General features: G+C 37.7%; 2 protein-coding genes across 10 annotated transcripts in view; one reads left to right on the top strand and one right to left on the bottom strand.

The window, feature by feature from the left end:
* Positions 1-6,388, top strand: part of GABA-B-R2 (gamma-aminobutyric acid type B receptor subunit 2) — a 59,538-nt gene extending 53,150 nt beyond the window's left edge. For all 7 annotated transcript variants that reach the window (XM_067763525.1, XM_067763520.1, XM_067763526.1 and 4 more), the window contains 2 exons: positions 2,641-2,791; positions 2,848-6,388. In XM_067763525.1, coding sequence (XP_067619626.1) covers positions 2,641-2,791; positions 2,848-3,455 — 759 coding nt within the window. In that variant the 3' untranslated portion in view covers positions 3,456-6,388. The remainder of the gene's footprint in view (positions 1-2,640; positions 2,792-2,847) is intronic.
* The window catches only part of disp (dispatched), a 136,065-nt gene continuing 117,801 nt past the window's right edge, over positions 6,129-24,392 (bottom strand). For all 3 annotated transcript variants that reach the window (XM_067763527.1, XM_067763529.1, XM_067763528.1), the window contains 3 exons: positions 17,925-18,178; positions 16,608-17,579; positions 6,129-13,666 (listed from right to left, as the gene is read on the bottom strand). In XM_067763527.1, the coding sequence (XP_067619628.1) occupies positions 13,387-13,666; positions 16,608-17,579; positions 17,925-18,178 (1,506 nt within the window). In that variant the 3' untranslated portion in view covers positions 6,129-13,386. The remainder of the gene's footprint in view (positions 13,667-16,607; positions 17,580-17,924; positions 18,179-24,392) is intronic.

Below are 24,392 nucleotides of genomic sequence, written 5' to 3'. Positions count from 1 at the left end.
CAGTTATCAGTTTCCTCTTACATTGACCATCCTCACTCTCCCATATTCGATGCAGGTAACCGGATATCAATTGTAAACTGTTCCTCTGTGCCCAATATGACTTCGCAATAGGACTCTCTGCTGCCATCTCCTCGCTATTTGGTATTTCGTTTCGTTCGAGCCCTTACATAACATGTGACAGATCTGTATCTTCTAGCTGACACTTCCTTAGTTGTTCCTTATCCCATTCATCCGTACACGTTATAGTCATTAGCCGGACATCTATAATGTCTTCTTTAGCCTCAGCTTTTGAACAGTGTTTGCATTCGAAACTACATGGCCTTCGTGACAATGTATCAGCATTCCCATGGGTACTACCTTTTCGATGCGCAATGGAAAAGTCATAGATTTGTAGTCGCTCGATCCACCGTGCCAACTGACCTTCTGGATTACGGAACTGCAGGAGCCATTTCAACGCTGCGTGATCTGTCCTGACGCGGAAGCGCTGCCCGTAGAGTTACTTGTGAAAATGTTTAATGCACTCTACCAATGCCAACAGCTCTCTCCGTGTGACGCAGTAGTTCCTCTCTGCTTTTCCAATTGATCGGCTATAATATGCAACTACCTCTTAAGAAAATTCCCGATAATCCAGACACCTAAAACGAAGCAAACTTTGGGCTCTAACAGGTTGTAATATTTAGGATAAAGCAGTTTTCTAGATGGGACAGGGATCGAGATATTTATAAAGTCTATTTACAAAATATGGAATCCTGCGACCACTATTTGAGTAATTTTCCGAAGAGCTAGATTCTTAAAACTGAAAACATACTTCAGAACCATATGACAATATAACATTAGAGAAAAATGATCGCTAGGTGGTCCAGTAATCGTGAAAAATCAAACCTACCCGAAGTTACTCTAATGAACCGCGAACCATTTGATTTTAATAATTATATTATCAATTAATATTATATAAGTTAAGCCTCACAGCAGGCGAGACGATAAAAAATTAAAGTTGCGGTGAACTGTCCGTTCACCGAATTAAAATAAACACGAGAAATATGTTAACGTTATAAAATTTATTCTGTGCTCTTGCACGATCCAAATTGAACTAACTCGAACAAAGTCATTTACCTAGCAGCTAAGTTCTTGTGTTAAAGTAATTATGCTATGCTAACCAATTATTGTATAAAAAATAGTTTACTTAACTAAAACTAGATTATGCTGTTCAATCACAATTTCTGCAACTACACCAATCGTTGTCCCAATTAACTTCCGCTTATTCTGCGCGTGTGCTGCGTCAGCGAAACTTCAACACGCAACATAGCGCGGCAACATGCTCAGCAACGTGAGTAAATGGGTCAACCGCTGGATACTGCTGTTATAACTTATATGTATGTCCACATGCTTGCCTTTTTGTATAGAATTTACTTACAATACTTTTTTAAAAGAGGTGTCTTACGCGCATAGACACTTTTTAATTATGTTTTAATCGTCTTTATGACTTAATCGTGCTAAAATAACTGGACTGATACAAATAGACAATAGTCTAAAAAAATGGTGGAGGGAGCCCTCGTTCTTTGGGAACAGTTTCTTACGAAATCTTAATATATAAAAAGCACGTGTCACACCTTTGAGGCCAATGGACTCCTAAACTACTGAACCGATTTTGAATTTGTTTTGCATCCCGTGTGTAGTTTGATCTAACTTGAAATATAGGATAGGTTATATCTCAGTTTATAGTCGCAATATTATTTTATTGCAATTTTTTTTATTTGTTTATACGTAATAATAAAATGTTACGTATACGCAGTGGTGTACCTATTTTCAGTTGGTATGGATATATTTGTGCACGTGCTTATTTAACTTTACATACATATAATATATATATATATATATATATAGCACATCACCAGGGCCCGCGATTTGAGGTACTAAGATATTTTTTTTTAATTCAGTAGAATCTTTAGTTGTTCTATGTGCAATTTTTAAGCCGAATTTCAAAAGCAACGAATATCTGCATTTCGTTTTAATAGTATAGTGAAGTGTGAAAAATAAAAATCTATATATATTAAACTGACTCGGATTGGGACTGGGACTGGAATAAAATACATACCACCCTCTGGGACAGGCAATAAGGGATGCAGAAGAATAAGAAGGAATTGAGAGAAAATAAAAGAGAGAATGAGATTGAGAAAGAGATAGAATGAGACGAAGATGGAGATAGATGAAGCGAAAAAGGCGGAGGGAGTAGTGAATAAATGGATTAGGAAAAAGTGAAGAGGGGGGGGGGGGGGGGGGGGGGGGCAGATTCAGACGGAAAAAGCTTATTAAAATGTATGCAGATAGGCCAAATTTAGGGCAGGACACCGTCTGCCGGGTGTTCTAGTTATTTATAAATAAATCACGAAGTGATTTCGAAATTGTCAGAAAATGCTTCAAAAAACAATTAAGAAATTATCCTAAATACTGGTTGAATCATGAAATAGCCTCGAAAACAATATTGAAATGATTCCGACGAGCAATTCGGAAACGGTCCGAAATAGTCCATAAATAATCACGAAAACAATCTTGAAACAATTCCGAAACGAAAATATCATCTAGTTGTGAACTTAATATATGTGGTTTTCAAGTTTGTTAATAATGATCGTCTTTTTTCAGCATCACGACAGTGTTGGCCAAACTCCAACACCGAATTCAAAGTATTCTCACAACCATAGGAACTCTTCAACAAACATTACAAATTCAAATAACGATATAAATAGCAATTGTCCCCACGCTCCGCATACAAAAAGTAATAACGTTATTAAAAGTAAGCTCTACTAAATTTGAAGTTATATTACTTTAAAAAGTTAATTTTCTATATAGCACCAACAGCATCAGATAATCGGCGTGGTAATAATGCGCTCAAATCCAACTTTGTCGTATCTCAGAGTGATTTATGGGACACACACACATTATCACATGCCAAACAATATTCTCGTCAGTCGTCACGTAATTACTCGAGCCCGCAACGTTGTTCGGAACATAGTCATATAATACCTTATGACCAAACTACGTCACCTATACAACGTTCAGTTTCAGAAAAGAATCGTAATAAACATCGTCATAAACCACAAAAAGGCACAGTTTGCCAAAGCGAAACGGATAGCGAAAGAGAACGTGAACCAACACCACCAACTACGCAATGTACTCAACAACGTAAATTGAATAAGATGAGTAGTATACAGCATCCTGCCCATCATCATTCCTCACCAAATGTAGCACCAGAAAAGCAGCGTAAGCATCGTAATAAAATGGATTCGTATATTTGTGGTGCTAGTTCAGAGACAGAATTATTAGATGGAGAAACGGCAATCTTGCCCATATTTAGAAAGCTTCTAACGGAAAAGAGTCCAAATTATCGAGGTCGCAATGTAGTAGGTCAAAGCTGTCCAAATATATCTATTAAATGCGATATTGTGGAATATCTATAAACTATGCCTATATGATGATTTCAATTGCACACACCGTTTTATTGCTGTACTTAAGCATAACAAATGCTGTATTTACATACATACATAAGTACTATATCTAATGTCAAGAAGTTTATTTCAATAAGATTTAACTTAAGTTTGTTAATATACATATATATGTATTTATACTTGCGTATTAAGTAAAAGTGGTGGTAGGACAAATGAAATATGTATAAACTAAGTTCACATCGGTTCAAGGAGAATCCTTGCAATATCTAAAAGGTACTTGGTCTTACACCTAAGAGATCCTTGCACGTTCCAATTGATGCATGCAGACCACTGGATGGTACACTATGACGCATCTTGAACAATTTTGTAAAGAAAATAAGCGATAATAAAGGAAAATATATATTGTTGCGAATATTAGCATTTCCATACATCACTATGCCGCTAGTAAATAAATGAACAACAACAAACCCAGCAAAGAATTTTAACCTAATATATGAGGCCCATTTCATACGCCCAAAAGGCTTATAGCATCAGTCCTTAATTCTATAAGGACTTCTATGGCGTATTCCTTATAATACTCCTTATTTTTCTGTACTCATTTCCCCAGGCATACGGATTATCTGAAAGATAACGTTATGTATAAGGCTTATAGCCTATATAAAATATGGCTTACATAAGTTATTAGATAATTCAAAAAATCGTATTATAAGGCTTGTGGACCAAATAAAATATGGTTTCCGAACTTTCGATCCATCGATAGTTCGTTAAAACTATCAATTATGCCGCACTTTACGTCAATAGAAAACCTTCCAAATTTCTACATATTGGCATCTCTTGAGCGAATTCGCCGTCTCATTATTTTCTGTGTTATGTGAATTAACAACGCTTTTAATCTCAGAAAATTATAAATGTGAAAAATTAATAGGCAGAAAGAAGTACAGTGTGTGGCAATTTTTTAAAAAAGTTGAAAACTCTAAGTTCGTACAATGCGAGCTTTGTTGCAGTAAATATAAATATTGTTGAAATACCATAAACATGCTTCACCATATTAAAAGAAAGCATAACCACAAAGTAAAGCGTTTACTTCATGCGCCATCAACTGAAGAAAACAATTCTCTGAATATCCTGTCTGATTCTGAACCAGATGTACCAAAAAAGAAGAGCGCAATCAAAGATTTCTTAAATCGGGATATATACTATGGCGACAATTCTATAACAAAAAAAAAAAACGAATAGATAAAGCATTCATAAAGATGATTGCAGTCGATATGCAGCCATTTAAATTGTGTGAACATGACGGACTGAGAGTTTGTAGGTGTTTTAAATAAGCAGTATCAAATGCCTAGTAGGAGCACGGTAAAAGGATCTTTGATTCCCAGTTATTATGAAGAGATTCAACAAAAATTGAGCGAGCTTTTGAACGTTTGAGAATATGCAGCTATAACAACTGTTATGTGGCTGTCACATGCCATGTCATCAAAAATTAAAATATTTTATTACCGCTATTAAAAGTTATAAAACTTGAGGGAAGCCGCAGCGCAAATGCTATTGCTACGGTAATTTTTCAATTTCACTCTATAATTAAAGGATTAGATGTAAAAAATTATATCCAGGTAATAGACTCTGTAATGGAGGAGTTTAAAATTAAAAACAAAATGGTAGCGATTGTAAGGGACAACGCCGCTACAATGGTTAAGGCTGCACATATTCTTAAAACTCGTCACTTACCATGATTTGCGCATTCAATTAACTTAGTAGTGCAGGACGGCTTTAAAAGCAAACATTTTAAAAACGTGTAAAAGTTTGGTAACATATTTTCGTTCAAGTACGTTAGCTTCCGACAAATTACGTCAAATACAGATACTCAAACATAAAGAAGAGATGAAACTAATCCAACAAGTATGTACTAGATGGAACAGTTCATATTATATGATGGAACGCATTTCTAAAGTAAGAACGGAACTATCAACAGCTTTTGCGGATTGTGAAAAGTCCCCACCTGCTCTCACTGCCGAAGAGTATGGTGAAATCGATGAAATTTTAAAAATGCTCGTAGTAGTAAAACAAAAGATATCAGGAGAAAGCTACCCAACTTCATCCTTAGTAATACCTCTTGTTCGTGGAGTCACGTTGCAGTTGAAAGAATTGGAAAAGAAATTAATACTGACTGCAAAAGACGTATTGAAGCTTATCATGGAATCTGTTCAAAAACGTCTTCGTCCTTATTATTCAGGGACTGCTTTGATACTAGGAACGATTCTCGATGCAAGGTTTAAGAAAAAGGGATTCAAAACGCAAACCGACGCAGACAAAGCTGTAAATATATTACAAAGAGAATACAGTTCCATTATGGCAAGCGAATTACCTAATAAAAACATTGCAATACACCAGTAAAAAATATAACAGCCGTATGTTCTAAAAGTTTGACAGTTGAATCGTTACTTTTTTTGCCATCATCAGACACACCCGTGGTATCTTCTCCTCTGAGCAATGCAGTAATAGACATAAGGAAATATATAGAGAAACCAGTCATTGATAAAAACCAATGTCCTCTCTTATATTGGGCGTCTTATTCTAATGGCTTGAAGAAACTTGCTGACAAGCATTTATGCATTCCCGTAACATCAGTGCCCTCTGAGCGCATATTTTCGAAAGCCGACCACATACATAGTGAAAAGAAACAGATTGAAAGATACCAATTTGAATAAAATTTTATTTTTAAAGCAAAACATCAAATACTTTAATTGAGACCATATCCGTCATATTCACAATCAATAATGCAAGACTGCTCTAGAATATGTGATTATCTCTGAAATATTTTGGCAGTAGGCAGATTTTTTACTGTATAACTTTTCATCTGTGTATATTTAATATAGTTTTTGTCATTAACTTGTTTGTTACATTCAAAAAGGATTCGATTTAAATAAACTTTCGTTTAATAATAATTCTTCTATATTTCATTTCATTATCAAGTTTTCTGAATGTCTTATTTCTACTAATAACTATGTTGTTGTTGTTGTTGTAGCAATGCTCGCCCCACCTAATAGTCGCGACCGATCACAAATTGTCATCAATATCCTCTAAAGGGAGTCCAAGGAAACTTGCCGTTTCAACAGGGGTGGACCATAAGGAAAGGGGTGTTAGAGGCGTTGGTTCCACATTACAATTAAAGAGATGGTTGGTGTCATGTGGGGACACATTGCAAGCAGGGCATACATTGTTGTAGCAGTGCTTCGCCACACCTAACAGCCGCGACCGATCACAAATTGTCATCAATATCCTCTAACGGGAGTCCAAGGAAACTTGCTGTTCCAACAGGGGTGAACCATAAAGAAAGGGGTGTTAAGAGGCGTTAGTTCCACATTACAAGTAAAGAGATGGTTGGTGTCATGTGGGGACACATTGCAAGCGGGGCATACATTTTGTATGTCGGGGTTGATTCTGGATAGGTAAGAGTTTAACCTGTTACAGTATCCAGAAAGAAGTTGAGCAAGAGTGACACGCGTTTCCCTGGGGAGTATGCGTTCCTCTTCCGCGAGTTTTGGATACTTTTCTTTGAGTACTGGATTCATCGGACAATTCCCGGCATAAAGGTCCGACGCCTGTTTGTGGAGTTCAGCAAGGACCTGCTTTTGTTTTCGCTTCATACGGCTGGGTTCTCAGGTGCCGTATTTCCTCAAAATGCTTACGGATATGACTCCTTAAGCCCCTAGGTGGTGCTGGCTCATCAATCAGATGTCTGTTGGGATGCTCAGGTTTCTGGGTATTCAACAGGAACTGTTTGGTCAGCATCTCATTTCTCTACCTGATGGGGAGTATTCTCTCCTCATTATGCAGATGGTATTCTGGGGACATAAGAAGACAGCCCGTGGCGATTCTGAGAGCAGTATTTTGGCAGGTCTGTAGCTTCTTCCAGTGGGTAATTTTTAGGCTTGGCGACCATATGGGTGACGCGTAGCACGTAATCGGCTGGCTAATTGCTTTGTATGTAGTCATGAGCGTTTCTTTATCTTTTCCCCGAGTACTGCGAGCGAGGGATTTGGGGTTTTTTTTGTGGCTCTGAATTCTCGGAACAATTGCGGCTGCGTGCTCACCAAAATGTAGATCCTGATCAAACGTCACACCCAAGATTTTGGGGTGTAGGACAGTCGGTAGCGTAGTGCCATCGACGTGGATGTTCAAAATGGTCGACATTTGGGACGTCCATGTTGTAAATAAGGTCGTGGAGGATTTAGTCGGTGATAATGCCAGGTTTCGCGACGCGAAAAAACTGGAGAGATCAGGGAGGTTGCCGTTTATTCTATTGCATAGCTCATCGATCTGTGGGCCTGGGCCTGTGGCCATTATTGTGCAGTTATCGGTATAGGAAACGATTGTGACTCCTTCCGCTGGTGAAGGTAGCTTATATATGTAGAAATTAAACAAAAGTGGGGATAGGACACCACCCTTTGGCACCCCTTGTTTAATTCTTCTTGGTTTTGATGTTTCGTTTCTAAATTTCACCGATGCCTGCCGACCACTCAGATAATTTGCGGTCCACCTTTTAAGACATGGGGGAAGGGTAGACCCTTCCAGGTCTTGCAGTAACGAGCCATGGTTGACCGTATCAAAAGCTTTTGATAGGTCTAGCGCTACGAGTACTGTTCTATGGTGGAGATTTTGATTTAAACCGCAATTTATCTGGGTGCTAATGGCATTTAGCGCGGTGCTAGTGCTATGGAGTTTTCTGAAGCCATGTTGATGACAGGCTAGCTGCAAATTTGCTTGGAAATAGGGGAGCAAGATGGCTTCAAGCGTCTGTGCTACTGGCGATAGGAGAGATATCGGACGATACGACTCTCCTATGTTAGCTGGTTTCCCAGGCTTTAGTAGCGGGACCACCTTGGCCATTTTCCATTTTTCGGGTATGACAAAGGTGGAAAGAGACAGGTTGAAGACATACGCTAAAAATTTGAAACCCTCTTTCCCTAGGCTTTTAAGCATCGGCATGGTTATGCTGTCTGGGCCCACTGCTTTGGATGGTTTAGCGTGACCAATGGCGTCCTCAACCTCTTTAGCGGTGATGGTGATTGGTGACGCGCTGAATTTGTTTTTATGTGCGTGTCTGTTGGCCCTCCGTCTATCTTTGTCGACCGTAGAATGCATTATGTATTGTCGGCAGAAAGCGCTCGCGCATTTTTTCGCATCCGACAGCACTTTATCGCGAAAGGCGATGGAAACTTTGTCTTTGTGCTTAGACGGATTCGATAGGGACTTTACGGTGGAGCAAAGTTTACCCACACCGGTAGAGAGGTTACAACCTAAGAGGTTGATGGAAATTTCATCAAACAAAATTGTGACCCAATTAAGTTTCTATGTGAAATTCGTATAAAACGTTAAAAAAAAATTTAAGCCGCGATATCCTCCGAAGAGCTTGTCTTCCAACTTGCGTCGTGTTCCTTTTAATTTTTCCTACAAATTGGCGGGAAGGAGTGCTTGCCAAAAACTGCCGAGGGGCGATCCCGCTTAGAAATAGATTCTTCTAATTGAAAAAACTTGGTTCTAAAATTTTGATGCTGCTTTGAACCCAGGATCTTCGGTGTGGTAGGCGGAGCACGCTACCATCACACCACGGCGGCCGTCTTATACAGAAAACGTTTACCACGGAAAAATATTAGCACGCTGATAAAAAATCCCATACCTGAGTGTGTGCAAAACAAAGCAAAAACTGCATGGAACAACATTAAGGGATTAATGGCCTACATTGGAAAAGTGAACGAGTATATGCGAGATTTAAGTTTGCTTCCATAAATTTATAATAAAATATGGTATTAGAGTTAAAGAAAAAAGTATATTATAGAACATTTAATGATCAACTCAGTAAACCTTTTAGCGCAAAATCGCAAACAAGATCTATCGAAATACATTCCATTTTCCTATCTATGAGCCCACGAACCATTCGGATCCTTATCCAGAAAAGAATGTGACTTCGGCAGCACGCTCCAAAATCTTCTGACAGTTTTTTTTTGCTTTTACATCAACCATATCTTCTTACAAATCTTTATTTCGGAGTTTAAACGCCTTACGAGTTATGTTGTAGAGCCTTCGACAGAGCTTATCAAAAGCTACCCTGGCCGGTCCACTAAAAATTCCTGTACATAATTTTTTTTCCTGTGTTCAAAAAAATTACAACAACCACATGAAAACTGTCAACTTAAACTGCAAGTATCTCATGACAGGGATAACATTTTTCTTTCCGCCTTCGGATTATTGTTGCCGAAGTTAACGCGCGTCGTTTGATACCTATTTCTTTGTTGTAAATTAGTTAAATTTTCGGTCGTCATATATTGTAAAGCGAATTATGATCTTAATTCGCAACAATAATATTATCTATGATTATACATATATTTATGGTTAAGCGAAGTGGCAAATTACTTAAATACTTAATATTAATTTCTAATTTTTATGTAAACAATATATACATACATACATTCATATATAACAAGTAGGACTGCAATTTATATGAAGTTTGCAAAAGTGTTGCAATTTTTCTGTGCATCTTTAAATATCTTAAGAATGAAAATAAAATTTATTTAAAATCTGGAGAACTGTATTGGGAGAATCCAGTCATATAGCAAAACAAACAAATTTATTGATTTTCACAAGAGTTAGCGGTTAGATTTATCTGCATTTGAGGATGTTCAAAACAAAAGGTAACATTTACAATTGAAAAGCTTCGAAAAAAGTTGTTGATGAAAATCAGTACAAAGCCAAATTGTTAATGGGAACTTAAGTTAAGTTAGACCGATTATTTTTATACATTTCTGAAACTGTCATGTAAATATTGAAAAGGAGAATATTCAGATTTCTACAACCACTTCAAGTTATTGTTATCTAGTACAGTAGAAGCACCTTGCATGCATTGGACGTTAACTTCAGTGATATACCCTTTTCTCGATTCTCCTTTTGAGCTGCGCGAGTTACAGCTTGTATTGAAAAGTCTAAAAGACAACAAAGCTCCGGGTCAAGATCGAATTTCTTATGAATTTTACAAGTACGCCCCGCAGTGTCTCTTAACAGAACTACTGGCTTTGTTCAATGCAATATTTCTTAAGAAACAGATTCCGCAATGTTTCCGCAGCGCAATTGTTATCTCCCTCTTCAAAAAAGGCGACCCTGACCTTCCTTCCAACTACAGGGGGCTATCTCTGCTTGACACCATATATAAGATTTTCGCTGCTTTGCTTCTGAGTCGCATTAACGCTTGGCTCGAATGCAATAATGTTATTACCGAGTTTCAGGCGGACTTCCGCAAAAACTATTCAACAATTGACAATATGTTCAACCTGACCAGTATAGTACACTTGAACTTTAATGCGAAAAAGAAAACTTTCGCTTTCTTTGTCGATTTTTCATGTGCTTTTGACACAGTTCCAAGGAATTTGCTTTTCTACAAGCTTGTCCAGCTCGGTCTATCTAGTCACGTTATTGAGGTACTTCGCTTAATTTATGAAGATACAACTAGTCAGGTTTGGATGGATGGAGCGCTTTCGGAACCATTTTCTGTTAAACAGGGTGTACGGCAAGGGTGCATGCTAAGTCCAGCTCTGTTCTCTTTATATATTAATGACTTAAGTGACATTCTCCCCTGTGGTGTAAAAGTTGCTGACGTTGTAGTTAAAGTTCTTTTGTACGCTGACGATATTGTGCTTCTGGCAGACTCTGCGACAGATTTACAGAAAATGATAGATGCGCTTTACCTTTACAGTAAGCAGTGGGGGTTGACAGTTAATCTCTCTAAATCCAAAATATTAGTTTTTAGGGAAGCTAGCAGGATGTCCGCGGGGTGTTGCTGGAATTATGGTAATGACACTATTGAGATTGTAAATGTGTACAAATACTTAGGCGTGCTTTTAAATTATAAACTTTCTTTCACAAAGCACTTAGATGCGAAACTGCCAGAAGCTAAAACTGCTATAGTTGCTACATGGCTCAAATATATAAATAATCCCAGAATTCCCATCTCGCCAAAGATGAAAATTTTCGAAGCGGCGTCCAGGTCTATCATGTTTTATGGTACGCAACTATGGGGTATTGATAAGTTTGAGTCCGTAGAGAAACTCCTGCGGTTCTTTATAAAAAGCTAATATTTCTGCCATCTAACACTCCAAACTATATGTTGCACCTCGAATCAGGTTTATGTTCGCTATACTACCATACTTTAAGCACGCACATGTATTATATCGCGCGCTGTTTTAGTTTATCACCAAATAGACTGCCCCTCATTGTAGCTGAGGAGACAGTGCGTCAAGGCTCGTACTGGGTGAAAAACTGGGAAAATGTTTATGTAAGTGTTGACATGAACCCTCAGCGTGATTTCTCGCCAGAAGCGCTAAAACTGCGTATTCCTGTAGTACTAGAGAAATTGCTGCAAAAAGAGTTTGCTAGCTACACCGAGAGTGCGCTGCAATCTGGTCACACGATTTTTACCCGTACTTGATTCCTATGGACGCTACTTACTTCTCCGATGAGTTCTCAGCCTACGCCATAAGTCTGATCTTTCGCGCTAGGGGTGGCTTGCTAAACCTCAATGCAAGAGCTTTTAAAAATGTAACTTCTGTAAACTTCTCGGTTTGCAACTTATGTACTGCTGAAGACACCTTGCATTTTATTGGGATATGTCCTATTTACAAAGATATCCGTTTTCAATGTTTTGGTGAGAAAGTTTTGGACCTGTAAAAGGTTTTAACTATCCTTAGTGGTGGTAACTATCACTCGCTCGCTCTTATATAAGTAGTTGCGTTAAATATAGGGAACTTATTGTAACAGAATTTGCTTAAACTATTGTTTTTAACTGTATGTGCTATGAAGACACACAAAAATTAATGTTATTGTCTAAGATCCACTATTTATTATTTTAAAGTATAGTCTTACAATTTCTACTTTTGTAATTCTTTTTTTGTAATATAATAAATAACTATCTCTCTCTCTCAATAATGAATACTGAGGAAAACATATACACTTCAAAAAGGATAAATTATAATAAGAGCCACCAGTTTGCTACGAGTGGCGAGTAACTCGCTGGTCCCCCAGCGGGTTAGGGGATCAGAATATACACGCGGTAGGTATGCCTGTCGTAAGAGGCGACTAAAAAACCAGATTCAACAGGCTGAGTAGCGCAACCCTTCAGGTTGCCAGCGCAATAAATAGCTTCTCCAAACCCAATTGTCAACCTCACCTATCCGCGGCGAATACTGTTTCACTAACAGACGAGTCTCTGGCGACCACAAGCTCTTCATGGAACTTGTGGGCGGGGAGGGAGGTATGGTCTGAAGGTTTAATGTGGCCATGTAAATCGTTCCCGAGATGGTCGGGCTAGCACCTTAATGGTGCTGTGTTACCGGAGCGTACCGGATCTGTATACGGCAAAGGACGATCACATCGATAACACTCCCCAAAGCCTTCGGGGAGCAACCTTATCGCTACAACAAGTAACTCGCTGGAAATAAGAAAAAATGATGCTGAACGCTTTCTATGAACGACATTTTTGAATTGTCTCCCATTTATCCATGCGGTGTAGGCACCTTACGCAACTATGATTTTTGGAAAGAGAATTAATTAATTCATTAAATACAGTCGGAAAAATAAACGCAAATACCCCACGAAAATGTATAGAATACATTTTATGCACATCTCTCCAAAAAAAACCAGCGTCCTAATAGAAAACATCGAGCAAATGGCACGAGTAACGAGTGACGTCTCTTATTATAATTTATCCTCTTTGTGCACTCAACTACACTACTTAATCGGCCCCCTTATGCAATATCTGAATAATTTTACAAAAATCTTAAAATAAACCAAATTTTATAATTGACACAGAAACACAGTTTTAGTTATTTTACTTTCAACTAGAAAACATTTATTTGTGTGTGCTTGTTGTAAAAATATTTAAATTCAGAATTTTTTAGTTTGTAACTTGTACCTCGGGCATCGGACTTTCAATAGATGGACTTTTGTGATTAACTATAAAAGAGATATTGCCGCAGGTAATATTATGTTTATTATTGAATGAATGCTCGAAATCAACAGTTAGTGGATGAGAGCTCTCTGTACCGGAAATTGTTTTAATTAACGAACTCGATGTGAGCGACTCCAACTCATGTGTTTCCGAGTTGATAAATTCTCCTATGGCGGAGCTGGAAGGTGTAAGCAATTGTTCGCTTGCAATCACTTGACTTTGTTTTCTAAAAAATGTCAGAGAATAAAAATTTATTAACTAATTATACATCTTAATTGCAATTTCGGCGTAACCAACGAATTTGTAAAAATTAAATTTTTGGCAGATATCGAGATTGTTAAAACATTTAAATACAATGCCCAATATACCCCTACTCCGAACGGCATCTGCAAGCAGATGAGAAGCTTTTAGTCGGTGACAATGTCGGGTTTCGCGAGTGGAAAGATTAGGGAGATAGTTGTTGATTTTATAGCATAGCTCATCGACATATGGGCATGGGCCTGTTGCCATTATCGACGCAGGACACAATGGTACTCCTTTTGGTGGAGAAGGGTGCTTCGATACGTAAAAATTAAACAAAAGGGGGAATAGGCCCTTTTTCTGAGTTTGGAGGTGTTACCTTCCTGAACTGCACCGATGCCTGCCGACCACACATAATTTGCATTCCACATTTTGTAACATGTCGTGATTGACTGTATCAAAGGATAAGTCTAGCGCTGAGACATTAATGGCGTTTAAGGGCCAATTAATGGTGACTTATAACCATAAGGCCACAACCAGATAAAACAGCTGATCGAACCTACCTTATGCAAATCAATGTAATCGATTAATGGTGCCATACCATAACGCTAACGCCATAACCATACCATAACCAACCAATTGGTTTTTGGTTTCTCGCCATATCCATAACCTAAAAATATTTGAGTTGGTGAATTTAATAACTTTTTGTAGATTTTATTCATTGTTTTGGATACGTTATGACTAAAAGACTTATTTTTTATGGAATATGTTTGTAATTTTTTGCGTTTTCTTCATTTTTATGAAATTTTCACTATTTTTAGGTTAAGGCACCATTAATCGATCACATTGGAGATGGTTATGGATATGGGTATGGTTACGACTATGGCGTTAGGGTTAAGGAAGTTTAATTGGCCCTTTAGCGCGGTGGTGGTGCTATGTAATTTTCGAAAGCCATGCTGATGATTGGCAAGTGGCAGGTTTGCGGTAAACGAATTGAAGTGGCTTAGCTACTGGCGAAAGGAAAGTATCCTACGTTGCCTGGCTTTAATAGCGGTACCATCCTCGCCATATTTCAGGAATGACGAAAGTGGACAGAGACAGGTTGAAGATTAGCACTAGGTATTTTTATCTTCTTTTATTGAGGGTTTTAAGCATTTTTATGGCAAACCCGTCCAGGCCTACTGCTTTGGATGGTTTACCATGTTCGATGGCTTCTTCAACCTCTTCGGCGGTGATGGTAATAGGGGACATGCTTTGTTTATGCTTGTGTGAACGTCTGTTGGCCCGCCGTCTAGATTTGTCAACCGTTGAATGCATTACATATTGTCGACAATAAGCGGTCGCGCTTCGCATCCGATAGCACTTTATCGCCAAAAGCGTTAGATATTTTGTCATTATGCTTAGGCAGGTTTGGGAGGGACTTTACGGTTGACCAAGTTTGTCTATACCAGCAGAGACGTTGGAGGTTTAAGACCCTAATTTGAGGGTCGCCAGGGTCTTGTTGCCTTACAAGGTCACGTTATGATCGCCGTTGGAAACGAGCCGACGCAAATTTAATGACCATGCGGAAAGCACGTTCACTTTGAGGGAAATCAGTAGGGAGAGCACAGAAAAGATTATTTGTGTATTTTTCATATTCCTCCCACTTTCCTTTCTTAATGTAGATGAAAATTCGTTTTTCTATGAATTCGGCTGATCGTTTAAGCGAGAAGAGTGTCGATAGGTGGTCAGATGTCAATGTTACTATGGGCTACCAGCTGACGCAGTTAACCGGTACTGTACTTACTTTTCGCGATGTCTGGCGAGCTATGACAATTTCCTACCATTCGCGTGGGAGCGTTCTTGTTTATTATGAAGAATGCCGTGTCCTCAATTCGATCTGCCAACATCCCACCTCTACTGTCATTAAAAGCCTCCAAGAATAACGCGATTTTCACCACTGGGGTAGTATGTGGAGGTGGGATACAGATGTCGATAGTTTCTGAATTCGCGTCGCCTGACCGGACATATATACCTTGTTGTTGTTGTTAATGTTGGACCCCCCGCAAGTTAGGGGGCTTAGAATATACTCGCGGCAGGTAAGCCTGTCGTAAGAGGCGATTAGGATACCAAGTTGATTCAAGGGGTTGTGTAGCGCAACCCTTTCAAGGGGGTGCCAGCGCAATTTATAGCTTGCCAACCTCACCTACCCGTGGTGAATCCTGTTTCTTTAGCAGGTGAGGCTCTGGCGACCCCAAGTTCCTCATGGATCTAGGAAGTGAGAGGGCGGAATGGCCTAGAAGGTTTCATGTGATCATACCAAATCGTTCCCGATATGGTCGGGATAGTACCGTAATGGTGCTTGTTACCGGAACGTAGCAAAGGACCGTCAACATCGATAGCACTCCCCAAGGCCTTTGGGGAGTGTCCTTTTTGCTAAAATGACAACAACAACAACAACAGATATACCTGGTAGTTCCAGGATATTGTTCCTGCGGCCGATGTCAGTATTCCGAAGTGCAACGAGAAAGAGTGATGACTCTAGGCGTAAGAGACGAGTACCCGGTCTAGTTGAGTGTGCGGCTTGGCAGCACGGTGCGACACGGAGGATTTCCGCCACTGAGCCCAGAACAATAATAGTAATAGATTGGCTTGATATACTCCGAGGAGATTTGAGCCGAGCTTCTCTTCAAATAACTCAATTTACTCAACCTCCACACCACAGCGGCATCGGGTACAATGGTAAATTGGACCCTTGCACTGCTTGTAAATTGGACCCTTGCACTGCTAATTTGGAGAGCTTCTAACGCGCTTTTAATATGCCCTTTATCAATTGGGTTGTAAAGTTTATTGGCTACACTAAAATTGCTGTTACTGCGCCATATTTTTTATTTAGTTAAAAAAACCTGTATTTGCGATTAAAATGGGCATTTGATGTATAAAATTACCTTTCATAGTATTTGTTGCCGCCAGTAGTAGAATTTTTACTAACAAAGGGATAATCGAACTGCATGAAGCCATATTGTGGCCCGGCTGTCTTTAGAAGGCTCATGAGAAAAAATGTGCCATAGAACCAACTTACAATCATAACAACAACTAGGAATACACCAATTTGTATGTATGGCAGAACTTTCGATGCCAACATTAAAGCACCAGCAGCACCCGTAGTAATTGCTGCCATGGAGGTTGGGCCCACAATCCGTGATAACGTGAATTGACTAGCTGCCAAACGTTCTGTTGTCGGTGCCATTCGATAATGTATACCATAATGTAAACTTAAGTCTACTGCTAAACCTATGGCAGTGCTAACGGTTATACTTTCTAGGACATTCAACTTCCAGCCAAGTAATATTAGTATTGATACTGTTGTAAATATTGTAAACAAAACCGTTATAATAGCATACAACGAAACTAATACATTTAATGTGACAATAAGTAAAACAAAGAGCGAAGTACTCATTGCCACTGAAATCGCTACCAATGTATCATGATTTAAAGTACTTTGAGTATCGAAGAATTTAAGTTCACTTGTAAACCAACCACCTTGCATTTCTGGTGGTGCTTCAGTCAATTCACCTTCCAACCATTGCTCAACAGTATCAACGAATGTTTTCATCTCTTTGTAAGCTGTCGTATATCCAACATTTGATTCGAATTCGATTACTAAAGCTTTCACTTGTAGTGGTGCTTGTATCGTAGAATTGCTGAAGATTCTATCATCATGGCCCCATGCATCTATAGGCGTCTTTTCTGCAAGGAATCTTGGTCCAGCAGTACCGGGTGTGTAATATTCACGCGGCGTGGCGTATAGGGAAGACATACTTTGTGGTAAGCAAATGTCAAAAACGTGCGGCTCAAAGGGAAATTTCGATACATCACAGCACGGTGTGCGATCCGAATTATCCATTCCATCAATACACCTAGTATATAATAGAAATATGTATGTAATAATGCATGAGTATGTGTGTACATTAGAGTGTCACGCTCTTCATTAAAATTATATTAGCTCTTTTGTTTTACCAGAACTTAAAAGTGTATTGCATTTGAAAGCTTCCGCCAAAATATTTCGTCAGTTGGACCAAATTAAAAATACATCCGTAACTTGTTTTTGTTAATAAATAAAAGTATTCTTTTTTTTTTTTAAATTAAATAAAGTAATACAAAACTTCGTCTTTGGCGGCTCTTTAATACTGGTTAAGCTCAAGCAAATGTCAATACTTTTTCGTAATATTTTAACAGTTAGTTAATATAGTCACTTAACTTACATGCGACCCATCAGAGATATAAAATTCTCAATAAAACAATTGGAGAGCAAGGAACCAAATGTAGCTTCATAGAATGGTTGTAGTCTTAACTTTTTGCAAAAATTTAACAGCCAAATTTGAGCAGCTTTTGTTGATATATTAAAATTATTGTCATAGTATAAGTTTCCCAGCGAGAATGGGTCGGTGTAATCGCCATCATCAATGGGCTGAATACCCCATACGAAACGTAGAGGTAATTTAAAGTTTTCATATACCTAAAATGTTGAACAGATATCATATCATTCATTTGAAAATACAAATAAATTATAATTAAGAGATATTTATTCGATATTTATTATCAAAGACAAAGGGATCATGATACAAATATAGAGAGATAGTTCCACTTCTTCTTGGCCGCTACTGCTACCCCAAAGCGATATTTTTGTTTACAATTCTATTTGTTTATTTCTTATATTAATACAAAACTGAAAATATTGATATTAGAGAAAATTGCGAAGTTTACAAACGGCGATAGTTACTAGGACATGTTTCTGAATTTCACTTCTTCATCAGCTGGCTTCTCGGGAGCGGATTATTGAACTCGAAATCTCCAACATTCATACTTTATACCAGGGATGCACCTTAACGTTAAGCTAATCGTTTATCAAAAAATTTCCACCGTTTCCGTTGAAACACTTCGAAATATTATCGATAAAGAAATTATCAAAATAAATTGTATCTCGTTTTTAACCGAAACGAAAAGCTTTCGTTAACGTTAAAAACGTTAACAAAAACGTGATACTTTATGTTTAAATTGTGCTGGCAATGCTACAGCCATGGTGAAGCCGTAAGGTGGCAACAACGAGCGCACATACACACACAAACTCTATGTAATTTGTTTGTGTAATTCGTTGGTGGTAATGTCAAAAATACTCTGAGAAATGTTCGTACTGTCAAAATTCATGAAAAAAGTTGCAATCAGCTTGGCTAATGCTTTCACCTTTAATGACTCCGCCATCAATCAGCTTTGCCAGCATAGTTTGAAATTAATAATCAACATAAACGATTTGATTTCGTTTTGATATGGCAGAAAACGAAACGAAATCATTTCGTTAATTTGACGATCTTAACGTTAATAAACGAAACGAAATGACTTCGTTTCGTTTATTAACGTTGATTATCGTAACGAAATGACATCGTTTCGTTGGTTAAGCATGTCTGCTTTATACTAGTGTAAAGGCAGAAGCCTTTAACCACTCAGCCATATGAATGTCCCGCTGGTCGTTTTGCAATTGGTCTCGAAGTATAGCCTTTTTGTTGCTATTCCTTTATTCACCATTTAGATACATACTAATTCTATATGCTTTTTAATCCTAATTGTGTGGAATATTTATAGGCGCGCTTAAGAGCTTAATAACATTGGATTTTTATAGTAGTGCTTTTGTTAGCAGTACTTCCGCTTTTCACTATTATATATTAAATACAGATAATAATATTGATTAATAAAAGCACTACTATAAAAATACAGTGCTATTAAGCTCTTAAGCGCCTATAATTCCACACAATTAGGATTAAAAGTAATATATAATTAGTATTGTAACGAATTTAGAGAAATTCCTCTTATTTGAAACCTTCTGCTAACGTTCGAATCGCTAAACTGTTGAATAAATTATTCCAATATTCAGTAATACAAAATGGTCTTTATTAGACTATTTGAGAGTACTTCACAATAACTCTTACTTCACAACCAATGGCGTGTTTAAATCAAACTGCTTGCTTCTACTCAGCTTGCTCTGCTTTTATACTCTCGGTTTCCTCGTTCACCCATTTCTCCTAAGATCTAGGAATATCGTGAACTTCATGCTTGGTTACCACCTAGTATATTCATGTACATTTGTAGTTTGTAGCCATATGCGTATGTGTATGTGAGTACTACTTCGGCTGATGATTACATGTGTTTGTGCGTATCTCTCCGTTGCCTTGTATGTATGTGAGTAAATGATGATTGAATTGTTTACGTACACAGGAGTGGCAGCTTGCTTTATTGTTGTGCCTTTATTTAATAACCTTATGGGATGTGAGTATCAATTAGTGTTGCTAATATTCGTCACAGTATGTACCTAAATGGTGAATAAATGAATAGCAACGGAAAGGAAATACTTAGAGACCAATTGCAAAGCGGGCAGCGGGACATTCAAATGGTTGAGTGGATAAAGGCATCTGCCTTTACACTAGTATAAAGTATGAATGTTGGAGATTTCGAGTTCAATACTCCGCTCCCGAGAAGCTAGCTGATGAAGAAGTGAAATTCCGAAGCATGTCCAAGTAACGATCGTCGTTTGTAAACTTTGCAACTTTCTCTAATATCAATAACAAAAACAATTGTATAAAGCAATATGAGCATGTCCCGCTAATTAAATACAGAAAACTGACAATAATAAATAAAATACAAATATCTAAAATATATATTAATTGTATAATATATAAGCATATGTAGGGACTCCTTACATTAATCGATTTTTTGGTTCATTTTTTACCGTTCACCAAGCTGTTCGAGGCAGGTCTCGAACGTAAAGCGGGCCCAAGAACATATACCTATTGCATCTGCCGGGAAATATGTATCTTGACCGTGCATAATGAGTTCAATACAACGGTCCCTTCAGAAAAACATTCCCCGCAATTAGTAATTGATTACAAAAAAGACAGAAGCAAACAAGTAAGGAAGGCTAAGTTCGGGTGTAACCGAACATTACATACTCAGCTGAGAGCTTTGGAGACAAAATTGTCTTTTTCATGGATACATACAAATGGTAATACTAAAACGTAGGGACGGAAAATAAAATAATTATTATTTTTTTGTTTTCGGAGTCGAAAAAGTCCTGGTAAAAAATTGTCCTAAGTGAAAATGTTTGAGTTCCCAGGTATCACTATAGCAATATCATGTCGAATCATACATCTTTTTATTTTTCGAACTTTTTCCATAAAAGTCCACATATAAAAGTAAAATCTGTATTTTTATTTTTTGAGTCCGATAGAACTAGTTAAACTTGGACTTTTAAAAATAAAAGTCCGGAAATAAAAGTTTAATCCGGACTTTTATTAAGGCTAAAAAAATTTATTTAATTGGGATAAGCCGTTTCTTTGTTATCAAGCCGAACTTTGGCCTTAAAAAATAAAAGTCCGGATTTAACTTTTATTTCCGGACTTTTGTTTTTAAAAGTCCGAGCTTAACTAGTTCTATCGGATTCAGGTAATAAACATTCGAAAATAATTTTTATCTTGATACAAATATATTAAAAGTCCAAAATTAATAGTTTTGCAAGGAAATATATGATAAAAGGAATAACAGTTTCCGTCCCTGCCAAAAAGTGGAGCAACTTGCCTTTACTATCTTTCTTCAGCTATCAATTCGTTTTATTTGAATATTGTTTTTATATATGAAAATTTGGTTAAATTTGAACGCATTTCTTTATCATTTTTTTTTAAATATTGAAATATTTTCGAAGCGCTCTTAATTATGAGTCCGAAATTGTAGACCAAGGGTACCGTTTTTTGGAAGTATTTTCCTTCATCCTTTTTCAAATAAGGGATAATAACCATGTAGGAAAATGAACCTAGGGCAACCCTGGAATGTGTTTGTATGACATGGGCATCAAATGAAAGGTATTAAACAGTATTTTAAAAGGGCGTGGGCCTTAGTTCCATAGGTGGACGCTTTTTCGAGATATCCCATAAAGGTGGCCCAGAGACTCTATAATGTGTTTGTACGATACCCATATCAAGTTAAGGTATTAAGGAGGGTTTTAAAAGGGAGTGGCCCTTAGTTGTATACGTGAAGGCGTTTTCGAGATATGGACCAAAATGTCGACCAGGTTGACACAGAACATCATCTGTCGGGTACCGCTAATTTATTTATATATGTAATACCACGTACAGTATTCCTGCCATGGTTCCAAGGGCTTTTGATTTCGCCCTGCCGAACTTTTTCATTTTCTTCTACTTAATATGGTCTACTCACTCGTGGAGTAGGGACGTGTTTTTTCTTTGCTCCGCATTATGGTGAATTTTATCATAATAAACCGTCTTAAATCGCGTAATTTTATGACCATTTGTCGTTCAATTACATATTGACTTTTGGTGAGATCTAATTTTTTTAAGTGAAGATATGAGTTTTTCTTTGGAAGAATGTCTCGACCCTCTGTCATGGCCCGGCTTGCATCATGTTCCTCTTGTCCTGCAAGTGGAGTTTTACGATTTTAGAAATGTCGACTTAGATTTGCTACCGGATAATTACTGTTTCAAAAATTGCAACTTTAATGCCATTAGCGATAGAATCAATTTGCATGATTGGGATACTATATTTTCTGGAAAAAGTGTAAATGAATGCTTTGATCTTTTCAAAGTTAAAGTCAATGAAATTTGCTCCACTTTAATTCCTCGAGTGAAAAGGAAATGTTACAAAATACCTTGGTATACAATAAAGTTGAAAAGACTTGAAAATTTAAGGAATACATTTTTTAAAAGGTATAAATTATCTAAAATGCGTCTTCATAAGGACAAATATTTATTATACTCAAGTAAGTTTAAATCTTTGAGTAAGAAACTTCATAAAGAGTATGTTGCTAAATTTGAAAGGGATATTAATTTAAACCATAAACCTTTTTGGCGTTACGTTAAGGCTAAAAAGTCGTGTGCAAGTATCCCATCTCAAGTTTCTTATAATGGAAACTCTGCTCATTCCCTCGGCGAAGCTCTCAACCTCTTTGCTGATTTTTTCGGGGCGAATTTTGAGACTGAGACGATTCTCACCGAGAAACTAGATACGGGAAATGACACCCCTATTAATTTTGGTCAATTGTCCCTGACTCTTGAAGATGTTATTTGTGGCATTTCGGTGATGAAGTCGTCAGTGCAAATGGATGTAGATGGGTTCTGTTCTTTTTTGTTTAAAAATATTGCAGCAGTTGCGTCTCCAACCTTATTCATTTTTAATAAATCTCTCAGGAATGGAGACTTCATAAACGCTTGGAAAGTATCGTCTATTACCCCGATATTCAAGAGTGGTAATAAAAGCAATGTTGCCAACTACCGTCCTATTTCTAAACTTTCCACTGTTTCGAAATTGTTTGAAATTGTAGTTAAGGATAAAATATTATTCGCAGTAAAGACCTTGATTTCACCTAATCAGCAGGGTTTCATGCCTGGCAGATCAACTGTAACTAATCTAGCAGTATTTTCTGAATTTTGTATTTCTTCATTTAATCGGAGGGCACAAGTTGATACTATTGTTACGAATATTAGCAAAACTAAGGGGTGCTGCTATATCTAAGCCGATGCTAAGCAGTGGCGCGAATTCACATCAATAATTCAATCATTATGTATCTACATAAACGAAACAATAATTGCGTCTACACATATGTACCATGTACGTATACGAGCGGCGGAGAGTCAATGCACAAACACATGCATATATCTGAGATACTCCTATAAGTATGCAATGAGAAAACCTATAAAATTGTGCAATTGTAGTTACAGCTGAGAAGTTTGGGAGCTGCTGGACTAGTAGATTCTGAAAGCGCCTAGAAGATGCGAAGGTTGAAATCAAAGAGTATAAAAGGCGAGAGTTGTAGAGGCGCTGGAATTCAGTTGATATGAGTTGTCAAGCAGTTACGACTAAGACGATATCTAGCGAGCAATAGCAGTATTATTTTGAAAGTCAGTTTCATTTAAGCTATCAGTTTGGTTATTAAGCTATTCGTTGCACAGTTTGAGTGTTATTGTAAAGTATTTTAATAAAGGCCATTTTTCCATTATTCAATACTGGAGTTATTTATTCAACAGTTTAGCGATACGAACCTAGCAAAAGGGCAAATAAGGGGATTGGCAGCAAATTCGTTACAATTGGTTTCAGAAGAGGAATTGTTGAATATATTCCAGAGGACAACAAGGATATGGCAAAGTTCAGTGAATTGAAGATCCAGCAACTGAAAAAGGAGTTGGAGAACCGTGGATTAAATACAACCGGCAATAAGATCGAACTTCAAGCACGGCTACGAGAGGTAATGGAGTCGCAAGGAATTGATGTGGACGAGTTTGTCTTTTATCCTGATGGGGACGAGACAACAACAAAAATTGAAGAGAAAAACGAAACATCGCAGACAGTTACGAGCACAGACTTGAACATGATTTTGGCTGCAATATCTGCACAAACATCGACAGTAACATCAATGTCGTCGCAAATGTCAGAAATGTCGACACAGATTACATCCAAGATGGAAACACAGCTCGAAGAACAGAAGACCTATATGGCATCCCAACTGGAATCACAGAAAGCACGCATTTCAGAAATGTCGTCACAAATGTCATCTCAACTGGAATCGCAGGAGACACGCATAACATCACAGATGGAATCGCAAGAAACACGCATAACATCTAAGATTGAAGCACAGGAGACGCGTATTTCCGAAATTTCGGCACAAATTTCAGCAC

This window comes from Eurosta solidaginis, chromosome 1 (genome assembly GCF_040869045.1).
Source record: "Eurosta solidaginis isolate ZX-2024a chromosome 1, ASM4086904v1, whole genome shotgun sequence".
Classification (NCBI taxonomy): domain Eukaryota; kingdom Metazoa; phylum Arthropoda; class Insecta; order Diptera; family Tephritidae; genus Eurosta; species Eurosta solidaginis.
This window is presented reverse-complemented; position numbering and strand designations above follow the sequence as displayed.